At 37.2% G+C, this 21,323-nt stretch overlaps 3 protein-coding genes across 4 annotated transcripts; all 3 read right to left on the bottom strand.

The window, feature by feature from the left end:
• Positions 1–1,778: 1,778 nt before the first annotated feature.
• LOC137746024 (dnaJ protein ERDJ3A) lies at positions 1,779–5,881 on the bottom strand. Of its 2 annotated transcripts, none has more exons than XM_068486071.2 (7): positions 5,682–5,881; positions 5,335–5,390; positions 4,300–4,373; positions 3,614–4,146; positions 3,194–3,529; positions 2,535–2,888; positions 1,779–2,410 (listed from the first exon to the last, which is right to left on the bottom strand). In XM_068486071.2, exons 1-7 carry the CDS (start codon positions 5,769–5,771, stop codon positions 2,126–2,128), a joined length of 1,728 nt encoding a protein of 575 aa, XP_068342172.2. In that variant the 5' UTR covers positions 5,772–5,881; the 3' UTR covers positions 1,779–2,125. The 2 variants fall into 2 exon arrangements, with proteins under 2 accessions (XP_068342172.2, XP_088538204.1); XM_088682078.1 differs by lacking the exon at positions 5,682–5,881 and adding an exon at positions 5,500–5,593.
• Positions 5,882–7,709: 1,828 nt separating this feature from the next.
• On the bottom strand, positions 7,710–11,864 carry LOC137745240 (ERBB-3 BINDING PROTEIN 1). Its single transcript, XM_068485156.2, has 10 exons — positions 11,658–11,864; positions 11,423–11,550; positions 11,225–11,309; positions 10,926–11,075; positions 10,643–10,796; positions 8,689–8,904; positions 8,460–8,596; positions 8,275–8,366; positions 8,011–8,187; positions 7,710–7,926 (listed from the first exon to the last, which is right to left on the bottom strand). Exons 2-10 carry the CDS (start codon positions 11,511–11,513, stop codon positions 7,841–7,843), a joined length of 1,188 nt encoding a protein of 395 aa, XP_068341257.2. The 5' UTR covers positions 11,514–11,550; positions 11,658–11,864; the 3' UTR covers positions 7,710–7,840.
• A 7,057-nt stretch (positions 11,865–18,921) lies between these two features.
• LOC137745970 (mitochondrial succinate-fumarate transporter 1-like) lies at positions 18,922–21,245 on the bottom strand. Its single transcript, XM_068486004.2, has 2 exons — positions 20,577–21,245; positions 18,922–19,791 (listed from the first exon to the last, which is right to left on the bottom strand). Exons 1-2 carry the CDS (start codon positions 21,009–21,011, stop codon positions 19,252–19,254), a joined length of 975 nt encoding a protein of 324 aa, XP_068342105.2. The 5' UTR covers positions 21,012–21,245; the 3' UTR covers positions 18,922–19,251.
• Between the last annotated feature and the right edge of the window lie 78 nt (positions 21,246–21,323).

A 21,323-nucleotide genomic window follows, 5' to 3' on the forward strand; every position in this document is an offset into this window, starting at 1 on the left:
TTTCGTTCTATTTTTTGGACTTGACTTATTTGCCCTTCCACTTCTCATACACTCTCATTCTTTCATATTTATGCGGTCATGATTAAGTCACGTCAACATTTTATATTACTATTGTTTTTGTCTAATTATCTTTATAAAAAAATCAATATAAAATATTAATGTGGCTTAACCGTAAACACACAAAATAAGAAATAATAGGATTGTATGGGAAGTGAAATGGCAGAGAAGTCGGGTCCCTATTTTTTTGTACTTCTCTTTTTAATTTCTAATGTTGTGATAATCAAACAGTTTAGTTTTTCGTTCACTATTTATAGTTTAATTTTATAATATCAACAAAATTAGAAATCATGACTGTTTAACTTATTTTATTAAAATTTCAGTATTTAACTGAATAATGTGGTTTGTCTCTTCAACGGGATAGCCATTTTCACTGAGTTGATTTTCAAGAGTAATATAAGAAATAGACAATTTGGATCATTGTAAAACCTTAAATGATAAAGAGAGTCGAAAAACATTCAAAAGAAGAAGGTTACTAGCATTCTTTTCTTCTTTTTTTTTTAAAAAAATATTGAGAGGCGAGGGTTTGAAAATATTATTAGGAGAGGATAAAGTTTCAAACCCGAGATACATGTGATGATACCCACAACAATATCCACTAAAATATTGGACCACATGCAAGGTTACTAGCATTCTTCATGAATGCTGCTAATGTCACCCACCAATCCTATTTTCCCATCCCAGCTTATATTCCCACCCAGCACTAAAAATTGAAAAATCAAAATGCTCCTTCCTCATCCACCTTGATTCCTGAAATAATCTTGATATACTTCTTCTTTAATTTGAAACAAATAAAATAAATCAAAAAACTGAAGGAAAACTCAAAGAACCCAGCATTTGTATCTACCAAGGCACCAACCCGCCGCGACGACGACGACAAACACCCACATCTCTCCTAAGTTCCGCATGGGACCATGAATTACCGGCAAACATGAATTCAAATTCTCTCTAGTCTCTCTATACATGTTCCCGTCTTCTCTCTTGCATTCATGCTAGTTTTTATGAAGAAAAGTGTTCTTCAATGTGCGCACGAAAATTTCCAGTCCGCAATAGTGAGCACAGGAATTTGGTGCACAATTGCATTTTTACTTGGGCGATTGACTATTTCTTGGTGTTATTGAGTATTCCATCTGTTTGCCAACAAAAATGGTTTTATCACATTTTAATTTTTAGACGATAAGATTTATCACTTTTTTATCTTTAGAATATCTTGTTTTTGTTTAGGTCTTTAAGGTCATTTTGCATTAGGTTAAATATATCAATAAAATTTAAAGTGGATGCAGAACTAAGATAATAGGCTGGACAAAACACCATTCATTTACATTAAGTTGAGGGAATAGTTTAAACTTGCGACACATTTTGAAAGGAAAAAAAAAAACTCTAATCATGATGACAATTCATCACTCAATACAATTTGATATATTATAGTAAATACAAAACTGCTACTTTTTGTCACATTTTTTGTAACACATTTTTACCACATCTTTAATAAAGACATAACCACATATACTTCTCAACCCTACATTTATTAGAGCTTACAAACTTCTAGTTTCAAAGGCCTTCAAGAGCGTAGCCTTTGAATTAATAATTTCTCGCCGGCAAGATATGATAAACGTAGTATTACTTTATTAAATAAGTAGACGTGCTATAAGCCTATAACATATGAAATCGAGTAGAAGCAAAGAAATCAGCAAGACGCAAACGTAGCAAGTGTTAAAGCATGACCTCAAATTTCAGACCTCGTCCATCTTATTTGATATTTCTGTGTAAAATTTGGTCTTTAATTTCTACACCAAGGAAAATAAATTACACGATTCATAAAACGAAAAGGTATGAAACTTTTACCATGGCATTACAAGACCACTTTTCTGGGTTTGGAGGAACACTTCTCCTACACTACGAAACAATGGATGCTCCTCCAAGATTGTATGGCGACCCAACGTCGCAACCAGGGCCAAAACTCAGTCTCCTTCTTACTGTAATCTAAAAATTGGTTTATCTTTTCTATACTCAAAGCAGTGAAGCTATGTACACGAAAGCCACGAGCTCCGTGATCCGACCTTTCCTCTCACCTGAGCACGGGTTTCTGCCGTGTTTTGGTAAAATGTATGTCCCCGTTAAGCACAGAGCTAATAAACGCCTCTACTTCTTCCGTAGTCATTTCACCGTCAAATGCTGCGAATGTCCCCCTCCGAGGTTTGTAGGCAACCAAGACCTTCTCTAATGATTTAAATCCTGCTTCGTCGAAAGCATTTAAGAAGGTCGCTTGCTTGGCGGCATCCAAGAGAGTGTAGGAAACAGAATCCTTGCCCTGAGCTGAACTGTGTCGCCTTGATAGCGATTTCTGAGAGACCTGAAAACGAAAATATAGAGAACTTATACCGTTACTCTTTCAACTTCCATAAGAAGATCATTGTCATGTGAGAAACCGGGTGTTCTTTATAGCAGCGAGTCTATAAAAGCAAAAGTATACTCACCGCAGTCAAAATTGATTCCAACTTATTTCTTGCTTTGGAAGATCTGAATGCGCCAATGATGCAAACCGGAGTTTTCTCACCACAAAGGGCATCAAAATTAGACTGTGTCAACAGAGGTATTTGATTCTCCCCCAAATCAGTCGGTGATTTCTTGGCCTGACTTGAAGCTGCCTTCTTGCTCTTTTTTTCAAAACCTTCGAGCAAAGCACTGAGCTCCTTAATTGTAGACTTCATATCTTTGGTGGTAATGCCTGCTTTTAAGACATGCTTCTCCCCGTTCGGAAGCCAACCAACTATAGCTGGAAGTGCACCAACTCCCAGCTTCTTCACTGTTGGATCAGAAGCATCGTGGACCTGCATGATCATTTTGAAATGATTTTTTTATCCAAAAACTCAAGATTTTTATCAATGAAAAACTGTAAGGTGAATGAAAACAACTAAAGCTTCTTTTCCCTGAAGGAAAAGTATATGATTCACTTCATTGTAGAAGTACCATGGTCATTATTACACCCTACCCATTTCATATGCATATATGTACATACATATAAAAATATATAGTTAATACACACACACATATTATATGGCCACATTCTTCATATATCGAAAAGATTCAGAAAAGGAAAATTGAGTAGATTAATCCGACAAAAATCACCACATACCTCTGCATCATAGAAACCGAAGTGACTGTGATGCAATCCACTGAGGACACGCCAGATAACAGGTGTATCTTTCTTGGTGGAAAGAAGCACCACACTAGGTAATTTATTGGTTGTAAAAGTGGAAGACTCGAAGCGGTTCAAGTCAACCCGTTTTGAAAACCTTGGCAGATTGTCTTGGCAAAATGTCTTCAAAGGTTTTGCAGCCCAATCACCATCATACTCAACCAAAGAACCCTTTTCACTCACTTTGTACACAAATATTCGGGGCATTCTGCTGGGGTATATGCCAAGGTCCTTGCAGAGAGATGGTTCCATCTCACAGTTTATGCTTCCAACCTGACAGAATAGAACGAAAGAATGAGCATACCTGGAGATCAAAGGCAGTCATATTGTAAGGAATGAGTAAGAATCTGAATATACCTTTAAGGCTCCCTGCAGGGAACTTGCAACTTCCTCTATGGTATTTTCAACATGTTGCTTCCCCTTCAATGAAGGAGTGTAAGAGAACAGGAGCCAAGCCATCCCTCGGTGAACTATTTCTTTCTTATACACCTGTGGACTGATGGTCGTAATGCTCACCGGAGAAGTCCTAGACCCAGGCTGAGAACCAGGTCGAGACCCAGTTGAACCACTGAAACCATCAAACTGACCTCCACCTCCAGGTTTACCACCAAAAAAGTTTGAGAAAATGTCTTCCATACCAAAACCAAATGAACTTGGACCACTGGGACCTCCAAAGGAAAAAGAGAATGACTTGGAACCTCCCTGCCCACCCATGCTCTGCCAGTCACCAGGTCCGTAGGTAAAGTGGTTCTGTCCTGGTCCACCATTTGTGAAGTAAGTATATTCACCATGATCTCCAGGAGAACCAGCTCCAAATCCAGGATTTCCCTTTTCATCTCCATACATATCATAATTTTTCCTCTTCTCTTCATCAGATAAAATCTCATATGCTAATCAAAGAAGAAGAAACAAAACGATATTAAGTACAAACTTATGAGGATGTGGCTACTACAACAGGATAGGTAAATAGGAATTGAGGTAGCTTCAACCAAAAAGGAAAGACAAAAGGAATCGATACTGAAGAGAACTTGGAGAAGTCATACCATTGTTTATCTCAGCAAACTTTGCTTGAGCTCCCTTGCTTTTATTCTTGTCTGGGTGATATTGAAGAGAGAGCCTAGAGGGCATTATTCGAGTTAGCATGAATTTGGTAAAAAGCATGTCACACTAGCATTTACATTGCAAATGCACAAGCGCACACACAAACACAAAAGAGACACAACTGGAGAGAATAGGCCCTTACGTAATGTGAATCAATAAAACCACCCTAAAGCATACACAGAAACATGTATTCGTTATTAAAGAAAATTAAGCGGCCCTAACTTACAGAGATAAACTCTTTATTTTTTTAATAGCATGAAGAGAAACATAGTTAGTCTCCTAGTATCAAATTAGACAAAAGGAACAAGCACTGACTGCTTACAATGACAAGTCTAAAATGCTGTAATAACACAAACATCCACTGTCATTAAGCTGAAGTCCTATAACAGCTCAACATCACCACTAAGTCGCCCTCACGGCAAAGAACAGTTAACCACTTATTCAAACATGGCCACATATGAAAACTCAATAGCAGTGCCAAAAATAGGCCTGAAGAATTATAGTTTGTCACTAAAGCTAGCCCCAACTCGTCCCAACCCAATAGCAGACCTTCGCAGAGACCTAAATGATATATAAATGATAAGTAGAGTCACAGTAAGGGCCTATTATGGATCGGATTTGGAAAGGATAAAAGCCCTTCCTGAAAATCAGTACGAACTTCTAAATCAAATGTGTCTGACAGAAAAAAGTTAGAAGTTCTTCTGGATCATAGAAGCACTTTTGGGAAGCACCTAACAGATGCTTCTTCACGAAAGAGCACTTGGACTTTTAAGCCCTAGAACTTGGATTTTCAATGGAACTGTCAACGTGCTTCTAATAAAAGCACTTCCTCGGGAAGCAATCCCAAACGAGCCCTGAGCAGTGAGCTTTAATACTTTCGATACCCACCCACAAGTACCCCAAAAAACAAAATCTCATCCCCCGTGGTTCAGCACAACTAATTAAGCACATTATACATAAAGGGTACTGGAACGTACTTGTGGAACGCTTTCTGAATTTCACGCTGACTTGCATTCCGCTCCACTCCAAGGACCTGATAACAATTTCAAAACAATTTCAGAAAAAAATGGGTAAATAAGTACAAACCCAAACATTCATCAGTAAAAATTAAAAACCAATTTCAAATTATGCTCCTTTTGCACCATTTCATCACAATTTCGTCAAATTTCCTTTCCTTTCAACAGCAAAATCCAGCGAGGTTTTTCCGAAAGCCATTCGATCAAAAACCTCCACACTCAAATCCGCTATATTTACCTTCAATTCATCCACATTGGACTGGAAAAATATGAAAAATTAAAAATTAGAAGAAATTCAAGAACCGTACCTTGTAAGGGTCTATAGTTTTCGCTTCCATGGTTAAGAGGAAGAAGAGCAGCGCCGACACGAAGATGCAGACTGCGAACCGGTTCTCCATATCGGATCAAGAAAATTCACAATGAGATTTTTCGGCTGCGAGCTTCGCGGTTTGTCGGATTTTTACGGCTATGAGCGACGGACAGAGGGGGAGGAGATTGAAATCGAGGGCTTATAAAGGTGCTTCGCGGGATTCCAAACGAATCCAGAATCTTCGGGGGTAGGTACACGTGGCGGTATGACGTGTTCCCACGCAAACTGACCAATGGTATTTTAGAGTTCTTGATTGTGTCAAGGAAACGCACCGCCAGCACGCGCTTTGCTTCCCCACGCTCTGCGCTTGGGTGAGTCAGCGGAGACGAATGCCATACGCGCCACAAAATTTAGCGGTTAACCAAGGGGTTAGGTTAACAAGTAGCAACACAATAAATCATTGGGGCTTTTAGATCTAGGTCTACAAATATATATGATTTTTAGAAGTGTGTCAAATTACTTAATTTCATGTTTTTATTTTTTTATACTTTTTTTATATGGGTGTAATGGAGATGAGGATACTTCGTTGGATGTGTGGGCATACGAGAAATGATAAGATTAGGAATGAGGATATCCGAGTTAAAGTAGGAGTAGCTAAAATTGACGAAAGATGAGAGAAAATTGATTACGGTGGGTTGGACATGTGCAACAAAGGTTTACTAACGCTCCGGTTAGAAGATGCAACTACGAGACAGAGGTCCAAGGCCGAAGAGGTAGAAGAAGACTTAGGAAGACTTTGGAAGAGACTCTAAGAAAAGACTTAAAGTATTTGGATATAACGAAATACATGACACAGAACCGAGCACAATAGTGTTATAGGATTCATATGGCCGACCCCACTTAGTGGGAAAAGGCTTTGTTGTTGTTGTTGTTTTTATATTTTCTAAAAATCAATTAAAATCTTCTAATATCTATAACAAAAAAATTAATATACTAACATAAATCTATCTATAAAACATTATACCCCTAACTTAAGTAACAAAAATATGAATATATATTATTCAATAAATAAGATATGAAACCTAACTAAAAGATAGAAAAAACATAATATACCTATAAGTAAGGCATATTAATCTGCGACAGGTTGATTATAAAAAATAAAAATAAAATGTCATATAGGTAGATAAACATAATTAACATGTGATATAGGTTGATTATAAAAAAAATAATAATAATAAATAGGGTTTAAAGCGGTAGGAAGAACAACAAATCACAAAACAATAAATAAAAAGAAATAATCAAAGAGATAATTAGGAAGAAATTTAATTTTTATAATAAATCTTATTATTGAAGATATAATTATTGATAATTAAATAATTAAATTTAAGGAATTGAACTTATTTTTATAAACTGGACTATTCTTACTATTGGTTAAAAAATTAGACTTATATCAAGTTTTCTCATTAGATCCAGGTCCAAAAACATATATGATTTTTAAGAGTTAGTCTAATTATCGAATTTGTTCATGTACAAGTCGAATTTGAGACTTTAAAAAAAGAGATACCAATAGATTGTAGTGTTAATAACGACCATGAAATTAAACAACAGATGACGTTGGTTAATCAAATCACGAGTGCTTTTGGGGAAATCTTCTGTTATAACCTTAAATATGTGTCTTGTTCGAGAAACTTAATAAGATTTGGGATCTAAAAGTAAATACATTTTTTCCTCTCTTGTGCACCACTTGCTATGCTTATTTTTTCGATTGATTTATTCAATTTGATGACCATAGATAAAGAGATAAAGAGATGTAATTGAGAAACCAAAAACTGGAAAACAGCTCCTACTTTGTGCGTTTTCATAAGATAATGCAACATCAAATCAACATTCAGGAAAAATCAGAAAAGTGTGGATTTCTCTTTTAAATCCGTAAACAGACCTAAATTAAGAATTAGATTAAGTGGGACGAGTTAATCGTTCTGATTCCAAGTTGTTCGAATTCCTCCTCTGTTAAGAAAACATGCTCTCAGAATTCAAAAATATTTTATATATAACTTAAATTTGACGTTAATCGCCTACAAAATCTCAGAACATACAAAAAACACAGCGACTTGTGGAAATGCATATTAGAGAAACCCGGCTAGAATCAACGAAGGCTCATGCTTGAGACTCGGCACCGTTCGTTGTTGCGTCCATCGGTTCAGCTTCTGCAGACTCCTCCTCGGGCTTATCGCTCTTCTTGCCTACAATGTGCAACGACATCAGAATCCAAACTCTAAAAAACGACCCTGCAATCTCTCCAGGACGTGCTTAAGTCGGAGTCTTACCTTTCTTCTTCTTTCCACCACCTTTCTTCTTCTTTGTGGCCAAAGACAACCAGGCTTTGATTTCAGGATCATCTACTTGTTTAGTGGGCTGCAGCTCCTGTACAGGATGAGATGTGATCCGGTCTGATCCATTTGGCATTAGCAAGACGGTGAACTTGATATGAGCAACAAAGTCACCTGTGAAAATCAACAATTCATGGAATCAGGTTGAGAATGAGAAAGTAAGGGTTTCCGGAAAACATGTCCAGTTAAAAATATCATTACCAGGCTTCTCGTGCAGAACAGGATATGGCTGCAAAAGCTCGTGGTTGACGCATTCAAGTAAACCAAGCCTAGCCCTCTTCTCTTCCAAAGCTCTAATGGCAAGAGAAAACACTTCCATTAATAAAACCAATAAAAGCTGAAGATCTAGCGGCAACATTTACGAAAATAATATAAAGTTAACAAACCTAGCAGTGAATGGCATGATGGGAAAATTCTGGCTAATTTCGCTGAAAATAAACCTAGAAGCTTTCATCTTCAAGTGGTAGCTCTTGTCAACAGCTCGTTTATAGATTGTCGTCTGTTTCTCATCCAGCAACTTAGGCTGCAAAACAACATAAAATACATTGATACGGAAGTCAAATAATTATGTAACAGAATGGTAGTTAGGGCTGCTGATTGTAACTCCTTTATTACCTTGCCTTCACCAGTGCTTGCGACTATATCAACTGCATAAACTTCATTCTCCTCAAATTCTGCATCGTCAACTCTTGTATCTGGATTAGAAACACTTAATATGACCTTGTTCCCGTCTATCACAAACTGCTTGAGCTGATGACTAAGAACACCTTCAACAATTTTGCAGTCGTAAGCTGTTGCAACCTTTTGTATTGCCTCTGTTACATCTTTGTTCTGTAGGAGCAAAAAGAAAATAACATAAAAATTTGGATAATGTAGTAATAGAAACAGAAGAACTATGCTTTACTAAACACCAAATAGGATGCATGTGTACATGTTTAAATTGACTATAAACATAGCACAAAGTATGTATTCGAAGATATATGTAGGCTAATTTGAATGACGATTGCACAGACAACAAACACATCTGTACTAGCACCAAGATGTAGCCAGTTGGTCTAGGCAACAGGGAAAAAGAGGAAATCAATAAGATTCAATTTCCTCGGCAAAGTTGCCTACAACAATGGATTGATCAATTAGCTTTCTCTTTTTGCTTCATATTGCAATGTATTCATAATAAGGAGGGTTAATTTAGCTAATTGAATGATGATTGGACAGACAAGAAATACATCTGCACTATGCATCAAATGTAGCAAGTTCGTTTAGGCAACAAGGAAAGGAGAAAACCGATAGAATAATCGATCCCTCGGCAAAGTTGCCTACAACTATCAAATACGCTCACATACTAATCCTATCAGAGTAACTATGACAAAAAGCCTCACTTGGACATTGGCCCATGGCTTTCGACAAGTATTCATCATATAGATAAATGTATGCACAAGTGATGAAAAGGTAACAAACTGTGGGAGTGCATGTAAGGTGTTGGCACCAAGACCAAATTCAGTGCATCGATAAGACCAAAATCAGTGCAGGGATTAAACAAAAAAAAAAAAAGGAAATCTGATCATATGATAGAAACAAGTATAATAGAAAACCTAATAGAATCTCTATATATTTCTAACTTCCCTGCACTGATCAGAAATGACAACCAATTTGTTATTTTGGAAGAAGAAATGTGTATAGATCCAAAAAATCAATGGAAAATACATGATGCTCCATCAGTGTAACTATGACAAAAAAGCCTAATCGGATTGAATCCATAGCCAGTGATAGATTTTCATCATCTGGAGAGATCATGTTAATTAAAGAATCGACACAACAGTAAATGATCAAATTGAGATGTCCCAAAACACCAACGTTATGATAGCTGAAAGTCAAACAAGAATGAAAGTACTCTAGGGGATTGAAGTGGTGTAGGCTCAAAGGACAATATGATGAACAATGTAGATATGTCAACCAGAGCTGCCCATCAATAGCCAAGCATTATATAGGCAACAGGGAAAAAGAGGAAATCAAATTATCATAGATCACCTCGGCAAAGTTGCCTTCAAAACCTCATTCATAGGGAAGACATGTTATTATCACCATAAATTGCAGTGAAATCATGCTATCACATCAGCAATAGAACAACTTGGCATTCTAGCTAAAAGACAGATGGAAACCTTGTGGAGATCTATGCCTACCAACTACCATCTGAGAATATGACAAGGGAAAAAAGAAAAGAAAATAAATTAAATATCCAAGAGGTGCTTGACAATTGGATAACATAGGGTTCCCTCAGGGTAACTATGACAAAAAGCTTCATTTGGATAAAAGTCCATAGCTTATACTAACGTTTCATCATCAGGGGGTGCAATGACTATAAAACACATCTTTTCAGGTTACGAAAACAAAAAAGCAAATGTTAATTCAAAGCATAACATCAAAATAGAAGACCACAAAGTGTAAACGCTTAACTAATGGCCAAGAAATCACAGTTCAGATCAATAAAAATAATGCAATCATTCAGCATCCTCAAACAATCCAGTAACCTATTACAGAAAAAGTGTAATAACTCAATACAATAAATTACCTTTCTCCCTGGCCTAACCAGCCTTAATGCAACTTCAGCAGCAGTATTAGCAGCTGCAATAACATCAGCAGCCCTTCCTGTAACCGGTCCTGCTTGAAGAACATGAGTATGTGCGACTATGGCAATGAACCCATCAATATGACAGCCCAAATCACTGAATGAGAACAAAATTACAACAGTATGTTGATACTTGTGAGATAAAAGTCCGAACCAAATTATTTAATACACAAGCTTCTTCCAAAAATATCAGAACAAATAAAATTCGGTTATGATCAAAACTTACATCTTCAGAATATCGCCTTCTTCCAACACTGACTCATCACTGGCAAGAGGAGAGAAATGGCATACAGTGTTGTTCACAGAAATGCAGGTCGGGAAGGCAACGCCTCGTTCGATCTTCTTCTTCACATTTTTGTACACGTTGCCAGTTTGTCTGAATACCAAAAAAAAAAAAAAACACAACCCAACCCATTAATAACAATCGCAAAAATTTTCCAACAAAAAGCAATAAGATTCCAATGCCAACAAGAAAAATTAACTCATGGGGTATTTTTAAAAACTATAAATTAAATTGATACTTACTCTCTGATGTATGAATCCCCTTTCTCACAAAGGTCCACAATCTTCGCTTTCGGTTTGCATTCGGATATTACCAGCTGCAAAGCCTCTGCAAAATTTCCCAAATGCAAATCAATACAGTCATCCACAAAAGTACATGAATATTCAAAAGCCAAATATTTTACGGTAGTGTTAAATTTATATAACGAGCTGGAAAATTACTGTTAATAATTTCAGCGGCGCTCTTGTATTTGGTGACGACTTCCGGAGATGTGAGATCCAGCTCCTTCTCCTCTCTCTCCTCGTCCGACATCGTTTCGAAGCTCAGTGAATTCTCCGACTTCAAAAATCTAAAAAATAAAAAATTCGATAAGAAATCGAGAAGCCAGTGACGAAGAACTGCTGCGAAATGAGAATTATCAATTCGAAAAACAAAATCCGATTGGATATTTCAAACCTGATTGGGTGAAAATCTGAGATGCGATGAGGGGAGTGCTGGGGGTTGAGGTGAGTGTTTGGGGGTTAGGGTTTAATATAGCAGAGAAGAATAGGACCAATATGAGGGTGGCTTGGTAGAGAAAGCTAGGGTTTCAACGTGCGGCTGCGTTTGCTTATATAGGATTTTGAGTCGCAGCTTTATGTTAGGGTTTTATTTTGTTTGCTTATTATTTTTGTCAAGATATTTGTACTATTTAGTTGTACCATTATTCGTAATATTTTTCTCGAATTGATATGAGATTGCATGTGTTAAATAGTCTTATTTCTATTTTTTTTTTCTCTTTTAAAAGGGGAATAACTGGTGGTAAGTCACGGTTATCTACCATTTTTGGAGGCCAGGAAGACTCACAAAGGCATTCATGTCTTCCCTAGCCATAAGTCTGGCTTTCACACCAGCAGTTGATTTCGAACCCGAGATCTCCAGTTTTTAGTTTGAAGGAAGTCTCGCAATCCGTCCTACCTCTATTAGAATGATGGTACAAGTGATGTACAAATAAATGGTAAATATAGCATATCTCTATTTTTAATGACTTTATACGTTATTAAAAAAAGTAATGCTCCCTCCTATTAATAGATTTAGTAGTATTCATCTTCACTTGTAAGTGAGAGGTCTTAGGTCGATTATCGCCAAAGTCGATTAATGTGTTTTTTTATTGATGACACATTATTTGGTTTAAAATTTGATAATGTTGTGGAGACTAAATCTGTAAACAAAGTTTTACAAACTAAAAGGCATGGAAGTTGATTATCAGTTTATTACTTAAACGTTAATAAACTTGCTTATTTCTATTGGTGACACATCATTTAGTTTGCAAATTTTGTCTCTTTGGTATTACCCTTTAAAAAAATTTGAGTCAATCAATAGGGTTAGTAAGTTAGATGTTAGATTAATTATCGATAGGGTTCGAACACACTTCATCATGTAAGGGTACAACATATTTTCATTACTGTAATAAAAGATCGTCTGCATTACCCATAAAATTTTGGTCCCACTAAAATTATCTTATTAATATAGTTATTATTTTTAATTTTTTTTTTTTAAAAGTACAGATTTTAGGGTTGTTCTTATTAGATTCGGCACTTTCTTTTCTTTTTTTAGTTGTATAATTTTGGTTTTGTCATTTGGTCTTAATAATAATACGTCCGCTTTTGGAGCTCATATGGAAGCTGTTGCGATCACGGGGGTTTTCTAACCTATTTGTTGGGTTTGGGAGATCATATTAAAGGTTCAACTACTTTAGAGCGTGTTTACGTATTTGCCATCGAAAATTAAGACTGTATGGAGCCCACATGAGAAATGCAATTCAACTCCTCCTTTTGGAGGAATTGGATTTTTTGGTGGGAGGTGGAAATTGAATTCCAATAGTTGGGGCAATCGGGAATGGGTTAGGTTAAGAAGTTTAAATTTTGTAAATCAAATGATGTGGATATTGATGATTGAATTATTATTTAAGTGTTGATTAACGTGTTTATTTACTATTAATGACACATTATGTGATTTATAAATTTAATCTTCTTAGTATTATCCTTTTATAAATTTGATCTTTTTAGTATTATACATCGGAAATGCATGATTTTACCCATTATACCCCCCACATATTATATAAAATGCCAAGTTTTCTTAGGGTATAATTATAGCAATTTGAAGATGATGGCCTAAACAAAAACAATTAGAGGAATTAAAGTCTGCCTATATTTATGGTAATTTGGAGAAACACTCAATTGTAGAACGAGATTGCAACGAAATAGGTATTTTTTGAAGGAAAAAAAAAATCAGGTTTTAAAGAGGTGGAAAAGGGGCAAAATAAAAATATAAAGAGGTAGAAAGTTTCTATAATTTATAAATATATAATTGTTATGGAAGCTAAAGTTATTACGTAGCACATAAATAAATCTATGATATATGCAAAAGGGATCCCATTGTTTTCAAAAAATGGGGATTGGGTGTAGAGCTTACTCTACATCGAACTTCAATGATTAAAACCGTCTATTTTGTAAGTCTCGTTTCATAAATCATCCTTACAAAAATTCAATTCAATCCGAAACCATTTACCTATTTAATTATTAAGATAAAATTTCATTATTTCTTATATAACAAAGTAATTGTTAATTTCTTGGAACTCAATTAGATGTCTTAAATATTTTCAATTTGGCTTATACTTTGCAAGGATGATCTATGAGGTGCAACTTGAAAAATAAACAGTTCGAATCGTTAAAGTTTGATGTGGTGTGAATTCCACAACTAATCCCCATTTTTATAAAAAAAAAATGAGGATCCTTTTCCTTACAGGTTCTTTTATATATATATGAAAATTTAACCATTAGGATAAATTCTACCTTGTATTTATAAATTGTTATCTTTTTCTTTTTGTGTTACCTAAAAGTTAAACGTGACCATTTTCATATTTTTCCTCCAATGGGAGAATGGGGAGATGGAGTGTTGTATATAGGCGCTTATATAAGCATGTTCTAGTCATAATAGCAACCTATATAAAAAATTAGATCGTCATCGTAGTGTCCAAAATTAATAATAGAATGTTATGTCGAGACAAACTTGCAAATGACAAAGTATCAATCGTCATTGTAAGATTGTACATTATCCATTGTTCTAAGAATTGACTCAGGCAATATTTAGGCGTTACGCGGTAGTCATCCATCGGGATTAAATCCAAGTCGTGAGGCAAATCGGGGTAGTAATTAGGCGGCGCCTAGGAGACCTAGGCTGGCGCTGGGAGGCTTAGCCGGTCTGGGCATGGTTGAAAAAGAAAGACGCAGAGCCTCTTGTTTTCAATCTGCAGAATAAAAACGCAGAAACAGGCTTAGCCGGTCGTGTCTGCATGAATCAGATGATGGTTGCGGAGCGCGGCGGCAGGTGGATGGGTTTTTTGTTTTGTTTTTGGCAGAAGGGTTATGGCTGGTGTAATAAGGCTAATGAAGGACGATAGACTTTTAATTTCTTGTTTAAAGAATAGAACTGAAATAATTAGGATGAAAAGTTTTATATTTGTGAACTTAACTAAAAGTTTGATGACAATAAAGGCATCTAAAAGAATACTCGTTTGAAATTACTTTTAAAATAACTGAAATAACTTTTAGAGAAAATGTTTTGAGTTTTAAAAGCACTTTAAATGTTTTTTTAATATTTACTTGCATTTTTACAAAGAATTGATTCTAAAAATATGTTAACAAAAAACATTTTTAATCATTTTCAAAACAGTTCCAATTGAGCCAAACTGTCATATATCAACTAGTGAAACATTTTGAATGTTACAAGCCAAAAAATGGGTCACTCTTCAACACCATATACAAGCAAAACAAATGGGCCACCATACTTCAAGATTTTACATAATTTACCGACTGGAAGGCAGAAACTACCATTTTATGGATGTTATTATTGTAGATCTCTTATGTTTGACCGTTTAAGTCAGATGGAAGTAGAAGAGTGACTTGCAATGCATCTAGTTTACTGGAAAATTGTGGTGGAAGATTCTGAATTTGAGACTTTCTACATTAAAAAATATTTTTTGTAAACGAAGGCATTCGTGCTTGGATGGCATTCCTGGCGGATTACAAGTCTACGACTACAATACAAGTCATGAGCCTAAACAATAACTCTTTTTTTGTTCATTCTACGGTGGAAAAAAAATTCCTTTCTTTCCACCTCGTCTCGAATCATCACAAGGAAAATTATAATCAAAATCGGGCCTTTAGCAGGTTTATTGATAGAGATCAATCGGTTATTCCGGATGCATTAGTTGCACTTTGACATCTTTCACTGGGTCGCTCCCACTCCACCTTCGTGTGTAATAAGAGCATTTCTAACATGTGCTCTCCCCCGAGGGACAGGCCCGCGAACAGTGGCAGAGAGCCCGAGCAACAAAGCCCAGTGTGTGCTGGCGTTGGAGCCCAAGCGGGCCTGAGGGAAAGGCCTAGCACGAGTTGCCAGCCCGAAGGTAACGTGACGTGGGCTGACGTCAGCCACAATATAAAATTAATAAAAATATAAAATATTAATAAAAATATATATATATATATATATATAAATTGTAAAACCCGGGCTTCAAACTCAACGACTCTTGCTGGAGTTCGTCGCTGAGGTTGATGAACACCCACATACAAATGGCAGAGATCCAGTCCTTCCTCCACCGCAGCTACCGCCGCACCCCACACCGCCTTCGCCCCCACGCACTCGCGATCCTCCTCCTTCCACTGCCGCGCCCAGATCGCACGATTTGAGATTTGTTTTTGAGAGAGAGAGAGAGAGAGAGAGAGAGAATTTGATTAGGGAGCGGGGAAGATTGGGACCGTTGATGGAGGTTGAGGTGGGTGGGATGGTGAAGATGGAGGAAGAGAGGTGAGGAGGGTTTGAGTGCATTGGGAGGGGGGGGGGACACGGCTTGAAAATCTGGGTGTGGGTTGAAAATCAAGTGAGAGAGTGCTGAGCTTGAAAAAGATAGAAAGAAAAAACGCACACAGAGAATGGTGCGTTGGCCGCACCATGTGAAAAGAAGAAAAATAATAATGATAAAAAAAAAAGGTTTTGGAATGGTGCATCGGCACCATGTGAAAATAACAAGGGTTTTGCATCATGTGAAAAGAAAAAACTAAAATAATTAAAATATTTTTTTAATAGAAAGTAGTACAAAGAGACCGATTAAAAATCCTATCCGAAATTATAAATAAAATTATTTTGTATTATTTAAAAAAATAATAATAATATTTTATTACCTATTGACAGGGCTATTCCAGTGCAACGGTGGAGATGCACTTATTATAAAAGATAGTCAATAGAAAATTACAGCAAAATAGCTAAAATTAATATCTAATATGAAAGTATAAGTAGCTCCTGTGAATTTCAGCTTATTTAGATCCATCACTTTAAATGTCTTAAAGATATAATTTTAGCTTATTCAGTTGTAAATTAACCCCATATTTTGTCATTGATGAAATTTGTGTTAAGTAGCAAAATCCAGTCCTAATAATTGACCTAAGCCGTCTAGTATGCGTCTTTCAATTTATAATTATGTGCATTATGCCATTGCATTTTATGGGGCTTTCTGTCATTCACATCACAACTTTGGAGAATTTACATAATTTTTAGAATAAATGACAAAAAACTACTTCAACTATTTGTCTGACGACACTTTCATACCTTATCTTTTAAAAGTGACAATGTCATACCTCATCTTACGAATCTGTAACAATATTAGACCTCTATCAGTTTTTCTGTTAAATGCTGACGTGGCTTGAGACGGGATCCACTTCCTAGCCAAGTGAATAAAAATATTAATATTTTAATTAAGTATCAAATAAATTATTTTAATATTTTTATTTTAAATCATGTGGGACACCCCCCCATAATTCTCTCCCCTTCTCTCCTTTTTCTTCCTGATCCGTACCCATCTCTCCCTTTCTTCCCTTTCTCCCATGCGTTCCATCTCTCTCACATCCAATCTCTCTCTTATCTCTCTCACCTTCATCTTCACCTTCATCCATTCTTCACCTTCTTCCTTCGTCCATTCTTCACCTTTATATTCACCTTTATATTTTAAAAAAATTTGGACCAAAAAAATCCAGATTTTGTTTTTTTTTTTTGCAGTGGGTTTGTCCGGCCTAAGACAAGATCGGCGAGGCGACGAGAATGCAGGGCCTGATTTGGTGGGGCCCGGCACGGAGAATTGACGGGTGGGGAGACGGGGTGTGTTCGATTTGGGAGTGGGCTCGGGTGGGGAGAAAGGGGTGGGGAAGACGAATTTTGGTTTTTTTTTTTTTTTTTTTTTTTTTTTACACTTTTTTGCTCAGGTCGAGGCCCAATTTAGGCTCCAGTATCATCCTCGGCGCCTGAGAAGAGAAAGAGGCGAGAGAGAGAGGAGAGAGAGGGTGGTAGGGTGGGGGAAGGTTGGGGGGGGGGGGGGAGTGGCGGGTGGGAAGGTTTCTAGATTTTGGGGATGTAAGTGTGTGCAGAGAGGGTCGAGAGAGTAAGAGAGAGACGCAAGAGAGAGGAGAGAGAGAGGTGAGAGAGGTCCCACAATTTTATATAAAAAAATATTTTAATTTTTAATTTTTAATATTTAATTATTAAAAATATATTTAATTATTTTTTAATCCAATTGAATTAGTGAGTGGACCTTGTCTCTAGCCACGTCAGCACTTAACAGAGAAATTAACAGAAAAACCAACGTGATCTGACATTGGCACAAATTTGCAAGATGAGGTATGACATTGTCATTTTTAAAAGATGAAGTATGAAAATGTCGTTCGACCCATAGTTGAAGTAGTTTTTTGTAATTTACTACTAATTATTTACATATCTTCGTTTTCTAACTATCCAAATTAATAGAGAATAAACAAATTTCTAAAAGTAATTATGCAAGTTGAAGGTACAAAGTTGTGTATGAATAAATGCCTCGAGGCCTATTATTCAATTCCACGAAGTTATAATTATGCTTAAGCATTTGAATTCCAATGATGTCTCTAATACTAATGTTCCTGGTCCTGCTCCTTAGGACTCTACTTATGGATATCCGCATCTCGAAATCACCATAGTTAGGAAGTAAGACGAGCAACACAAGCAGTGACACTACTAATGCTCCAAAGAACTTAGCTTCTCAATTGCGATAACATCTACATATGAAGTTTTATTGTTCTAACCGGAACAATATAGTCGTTCTCTCGCAATAAAATCAGTTTTCTCCAACATCTCATTATGAGGTCAAATCAAAACAATAAACTATGACGATGTAGCGAAAATTAGAGATGAATAGTATTAATATGTATTATGAAAATTATAAGCTATTGTGTTTCCGAAAATTGGTCTGATATTGGAATGTGATCCACTAAAATGACTCCAATTTACCAATTATTTCACACTTCTATCGTTTAACCATGCTGTGACACTTCTATCGTTTAACCATGCTGTGATGGAAATTTCATTTTCGTGAATGTGCATACATGGCATGTTTGTGTTACGAAATACACAAGTAGTTTGTGAGTCGTGACATAGCATGTTCTTCTTTTGTGACTTTGGTAAGTCAGAAAAGTCACGACTCTCTCCATGGCATCCAGCAATTCTTGAGTGCGAAAGCCCATATAGGATAACAGACACAAGAGGGTCAGGGGACCAAAAACGCGGTCAGATGGCCGCGTGGTCCAGCTGCCTGGACTCTAGAATATCTCCCACAGTAACACCAACACATCAACTCTTAAGTACAGTTACTTTAAGATTAAAACAAAGAAAACATCATCTTTATTTAGTTCTCTAACAATCAGTTCCTGATATAAATTGAACAGACACAAAAATTGTGATTTCCATTGAGACCTCCTTGCAATCATAATTGCTACATAATGGAGTTTATTTCTATAAAGATGAGAAGTTGCCTATTCTCCTACTGATCGTCAAAAATACTGATCAGGTCTGAAAGAACCGGTGTACATTTGGGGAAGCCGAAGAAACTCAAAGAGGAAACACTAACTGCAAAATTAGGATGATTGCGGGATGTATTCTTGCAACAAAATTGAAAACCAGAACAAGCAAACCAATGAAATGATGATACCTACAAGGGTGCATTACGAAGATATCGTTTCTCATACAATCCTATCACTTGGTCAGCCACAGTCCACATAATGGCTTGCCCGGGTGGTATCCTCATGAGCCGAGGCAGGAGTCCTTTCCACAAAGCTAGAAGCCCTTCCTCTGCGTATATTGTCCTGATCGCATGAATCATGCCCTTGTATTTCATCTTGCCATCAACACCTCGGCTCTGAGCCATCAGCCTCGTTTTCACAACATCAAAGGGACCTGTGCAAATGGGGCCGGCTGTGCCTGCAAGGAAACCAGATATCATAGACTGCCACGGCAGCAGGACTCTCCCATCTCCTTCATGTTTCTTCCACAAGAGAACATCAAACGCATTTTTGGCTGTAAACATGGCAGCCTGGTTCGTCCCATTGCGCATAACAGTTGGAGCAGCTCCTGACCAAAGCCCACGGATACCTTCCTCCCGAATGATCGTACGACCACAGTGAATAGGACCCTTATACTTCAGAAGCCCGGGACTCAATCCTTTCTGTTGCTGTAGTCTAATTTTCACCACCTGCATAATTCAAGACCAAAGCCGACAATGAACACGCAGAATTTCCTTGTTTTGTTGAATGACCTATGTTAGCTTGCACACAAAAATTCACACAGGAGCTCCCTCAAGAGCATAACTAACTGACTGAAGCCGACAATGCCATATAACCAGCTAACCATTTCAGCCGTAAACTGAGTATAACTAATGCAACTAACAGCACAATCTTAAACAATCCCACATCGATGCTTAAGAGTTCATACATGTTCGGACAAAATGCTAATTCTCTTACGCACATTATTTTTCACGAGTGAGCTGTTGAGATTAAATCTCAACCTTAGCATTTTTGTGTTTTGATTCGCAGGAGAGCATCACTCTTGGATGAAAACTAACAGCGAAAAGAAGAAATTAAGCAAGTGCAATGAGCAATTCAAAACATAAAAGGCGGTCGGTCGCAAAATAAACAAATTAAATCAGTATCTTCCCTGAATTCTCTTATCTAAATTAAGCCACACAATTGCCAATCATAGATAAAAATACACGAAGAAATCAAATTTAGGCATTCTGGCATAGCTACATTGGCTCTAGCAAATGTACTACATATGCACCCAAGTCCGAATCTCCGTCCACTTTAAAAGATTAGTGGTGCATAAATCCGAATCTCCGTTCACTTTAAAAGATTAGTTTAAAGTAGAATATCGCTTGTAACATGCCGCCTACCAACCCAAGATACAAATCTAACCGCATTAAGAAATTCGAATAAAGTTGTCATCTTTTCAATTGAAAACTAAGAAGACAAATGCACAGACCTCAAACGGCGTGACAATGACGAGGGCTTCGAGAACTCCAGCTCCGAACCCAGAAATGAACCGGCCGTGGTTGCTGACCTTCCCGGTCTCCGCGTCCTTAAACGCGCCCTGCAGCACGGCGTTGGAGCCCATCCGAAGCGCGTACTTCAAGGTCAGGTGGGTGGCGAAGGGGGTCAGGCCCTTCCAGAGAGCCCGGACTCCCTCGGTGCGGGCAACGGTGGCGCCGCAGTGGATAATTCCCTTGTAGGTGCCGGTCCGGTCGAGCTGGAGCCGGGTCTTGATGACATCGATGGGCTGTAGGCACGCGGCCTCCATGATGCCGCCGAGCGAACCCGACAGGGCCTTCACGTACGGCGGAATTGGCGGCTTCTTGGGCGGCGGCGGCGGTGGCGGGGGGCTCGTAGGATTGGGGTTTTCATTTTGGTTTTCTTCCATGTTTTTTGGGATTTCGATTCCAAACTTCGAACTGGATTTGGAAATTGAAATCTGGGTTTTGATCAGAAGAAGAAGAAGGGAAGGGAAAAGACCGAGTTATCCTCCTCCTCCTCTTCTTCTTACTTATGAGTAATGAATGGTCACGTCTTCCTCTTTGTTCAAACTGAATCAGCATGCATTGGGAGAATAATTAGAAGTAATTAATTAGTGGTTTAAGTACAATTAAGGGTGGACAATTAAGAATAATTAATTAGTGATTAAGTACTTTTTTTGAGGTGAATTGTCTACCTCCCATTTCCATACTCTTCTCAT

The sequence above is a fragment of the Pyrus communis genome, chromosome 12, assembly GCF_041283825.1.
Source record: "Pyrus communis isolate YQ-2024b chromosome 12, ASM4128382v1, whole genome shotgun sequence".
Lineage (NCBI taxonomy): Eukaryota > Viridiplantae > Streptophyta > Magnoliopsida > Rosales > Rosaceae > Pyrus > Pyrus communis.

What these genes read in the sequence shown, in the direction of transcription:
- LOC137746024 (XM_068486071.2), bottom strand. Translation starts at nt 5,771, where the DNA reads ATGGAGAACCGGTTCGCAGTCTGCATCTTCGTGTCGGCGCTGCTCTTC. An exon ending in TCGGTTTCTATGATGCAGAG is followed by an intron (nt 2,889 to 3,193) that starts GTATGTGGTGAT and finishes ATGATCATGCAG; the next exon opens with GTCCACGATGCTTCTGATCC. An exon ending in TGGAATCAATTTTGACTGCG is followed by an intron (nt 2,411 to 2,534) that starts GTGAGTATACTT and finishes TTTCGTTTTCAG; the next exon opens with GTCTCTCAGAAATCGCTATC.
- LOC137745240 (XM_068485156.2), bottom strand. Translation starts at nt 11,513, where the DNA reads ATGTCGGACGAGGAGAGAGAGGAGAAGGAGCTGGATCTCACATCTCCG. An exon ending in CGCCGCTGAAATTATTAACA is followed by an intron (nt 11,310 to 11,422) that starts GTAATTTTCCAG and finishes GAAATTTTGCAG; the next exon opens with AGGCTTTGCAGCTGGTAATA. An exon ending in TGGTGGAAAGAAGAAGAAAG is followed by an intron (nt 7,927 to 8,010) that starts GTAAGACTCCGA and finishes TGCACATTGTAG; the next exon opens with GCAAGAAGAGCGATAAGCCC.
- LOC137745970 (XM_068486004.2), bottom strand. Translation starts at nt 21,011, where the DNA reads ATGGAAGAAAACCAAAATGAAAACCCCAATCCTACGAGCCCCCCGCCA. An exon ending in TCATTGTCACGCCGTTTGAG is followed by an intron (nt 19,792 to 20,576) that starts GTCTGTGCATTT and finishes TGAATTATGCAG; the next exon opens with GTGGTGAAAATTAGACTACA.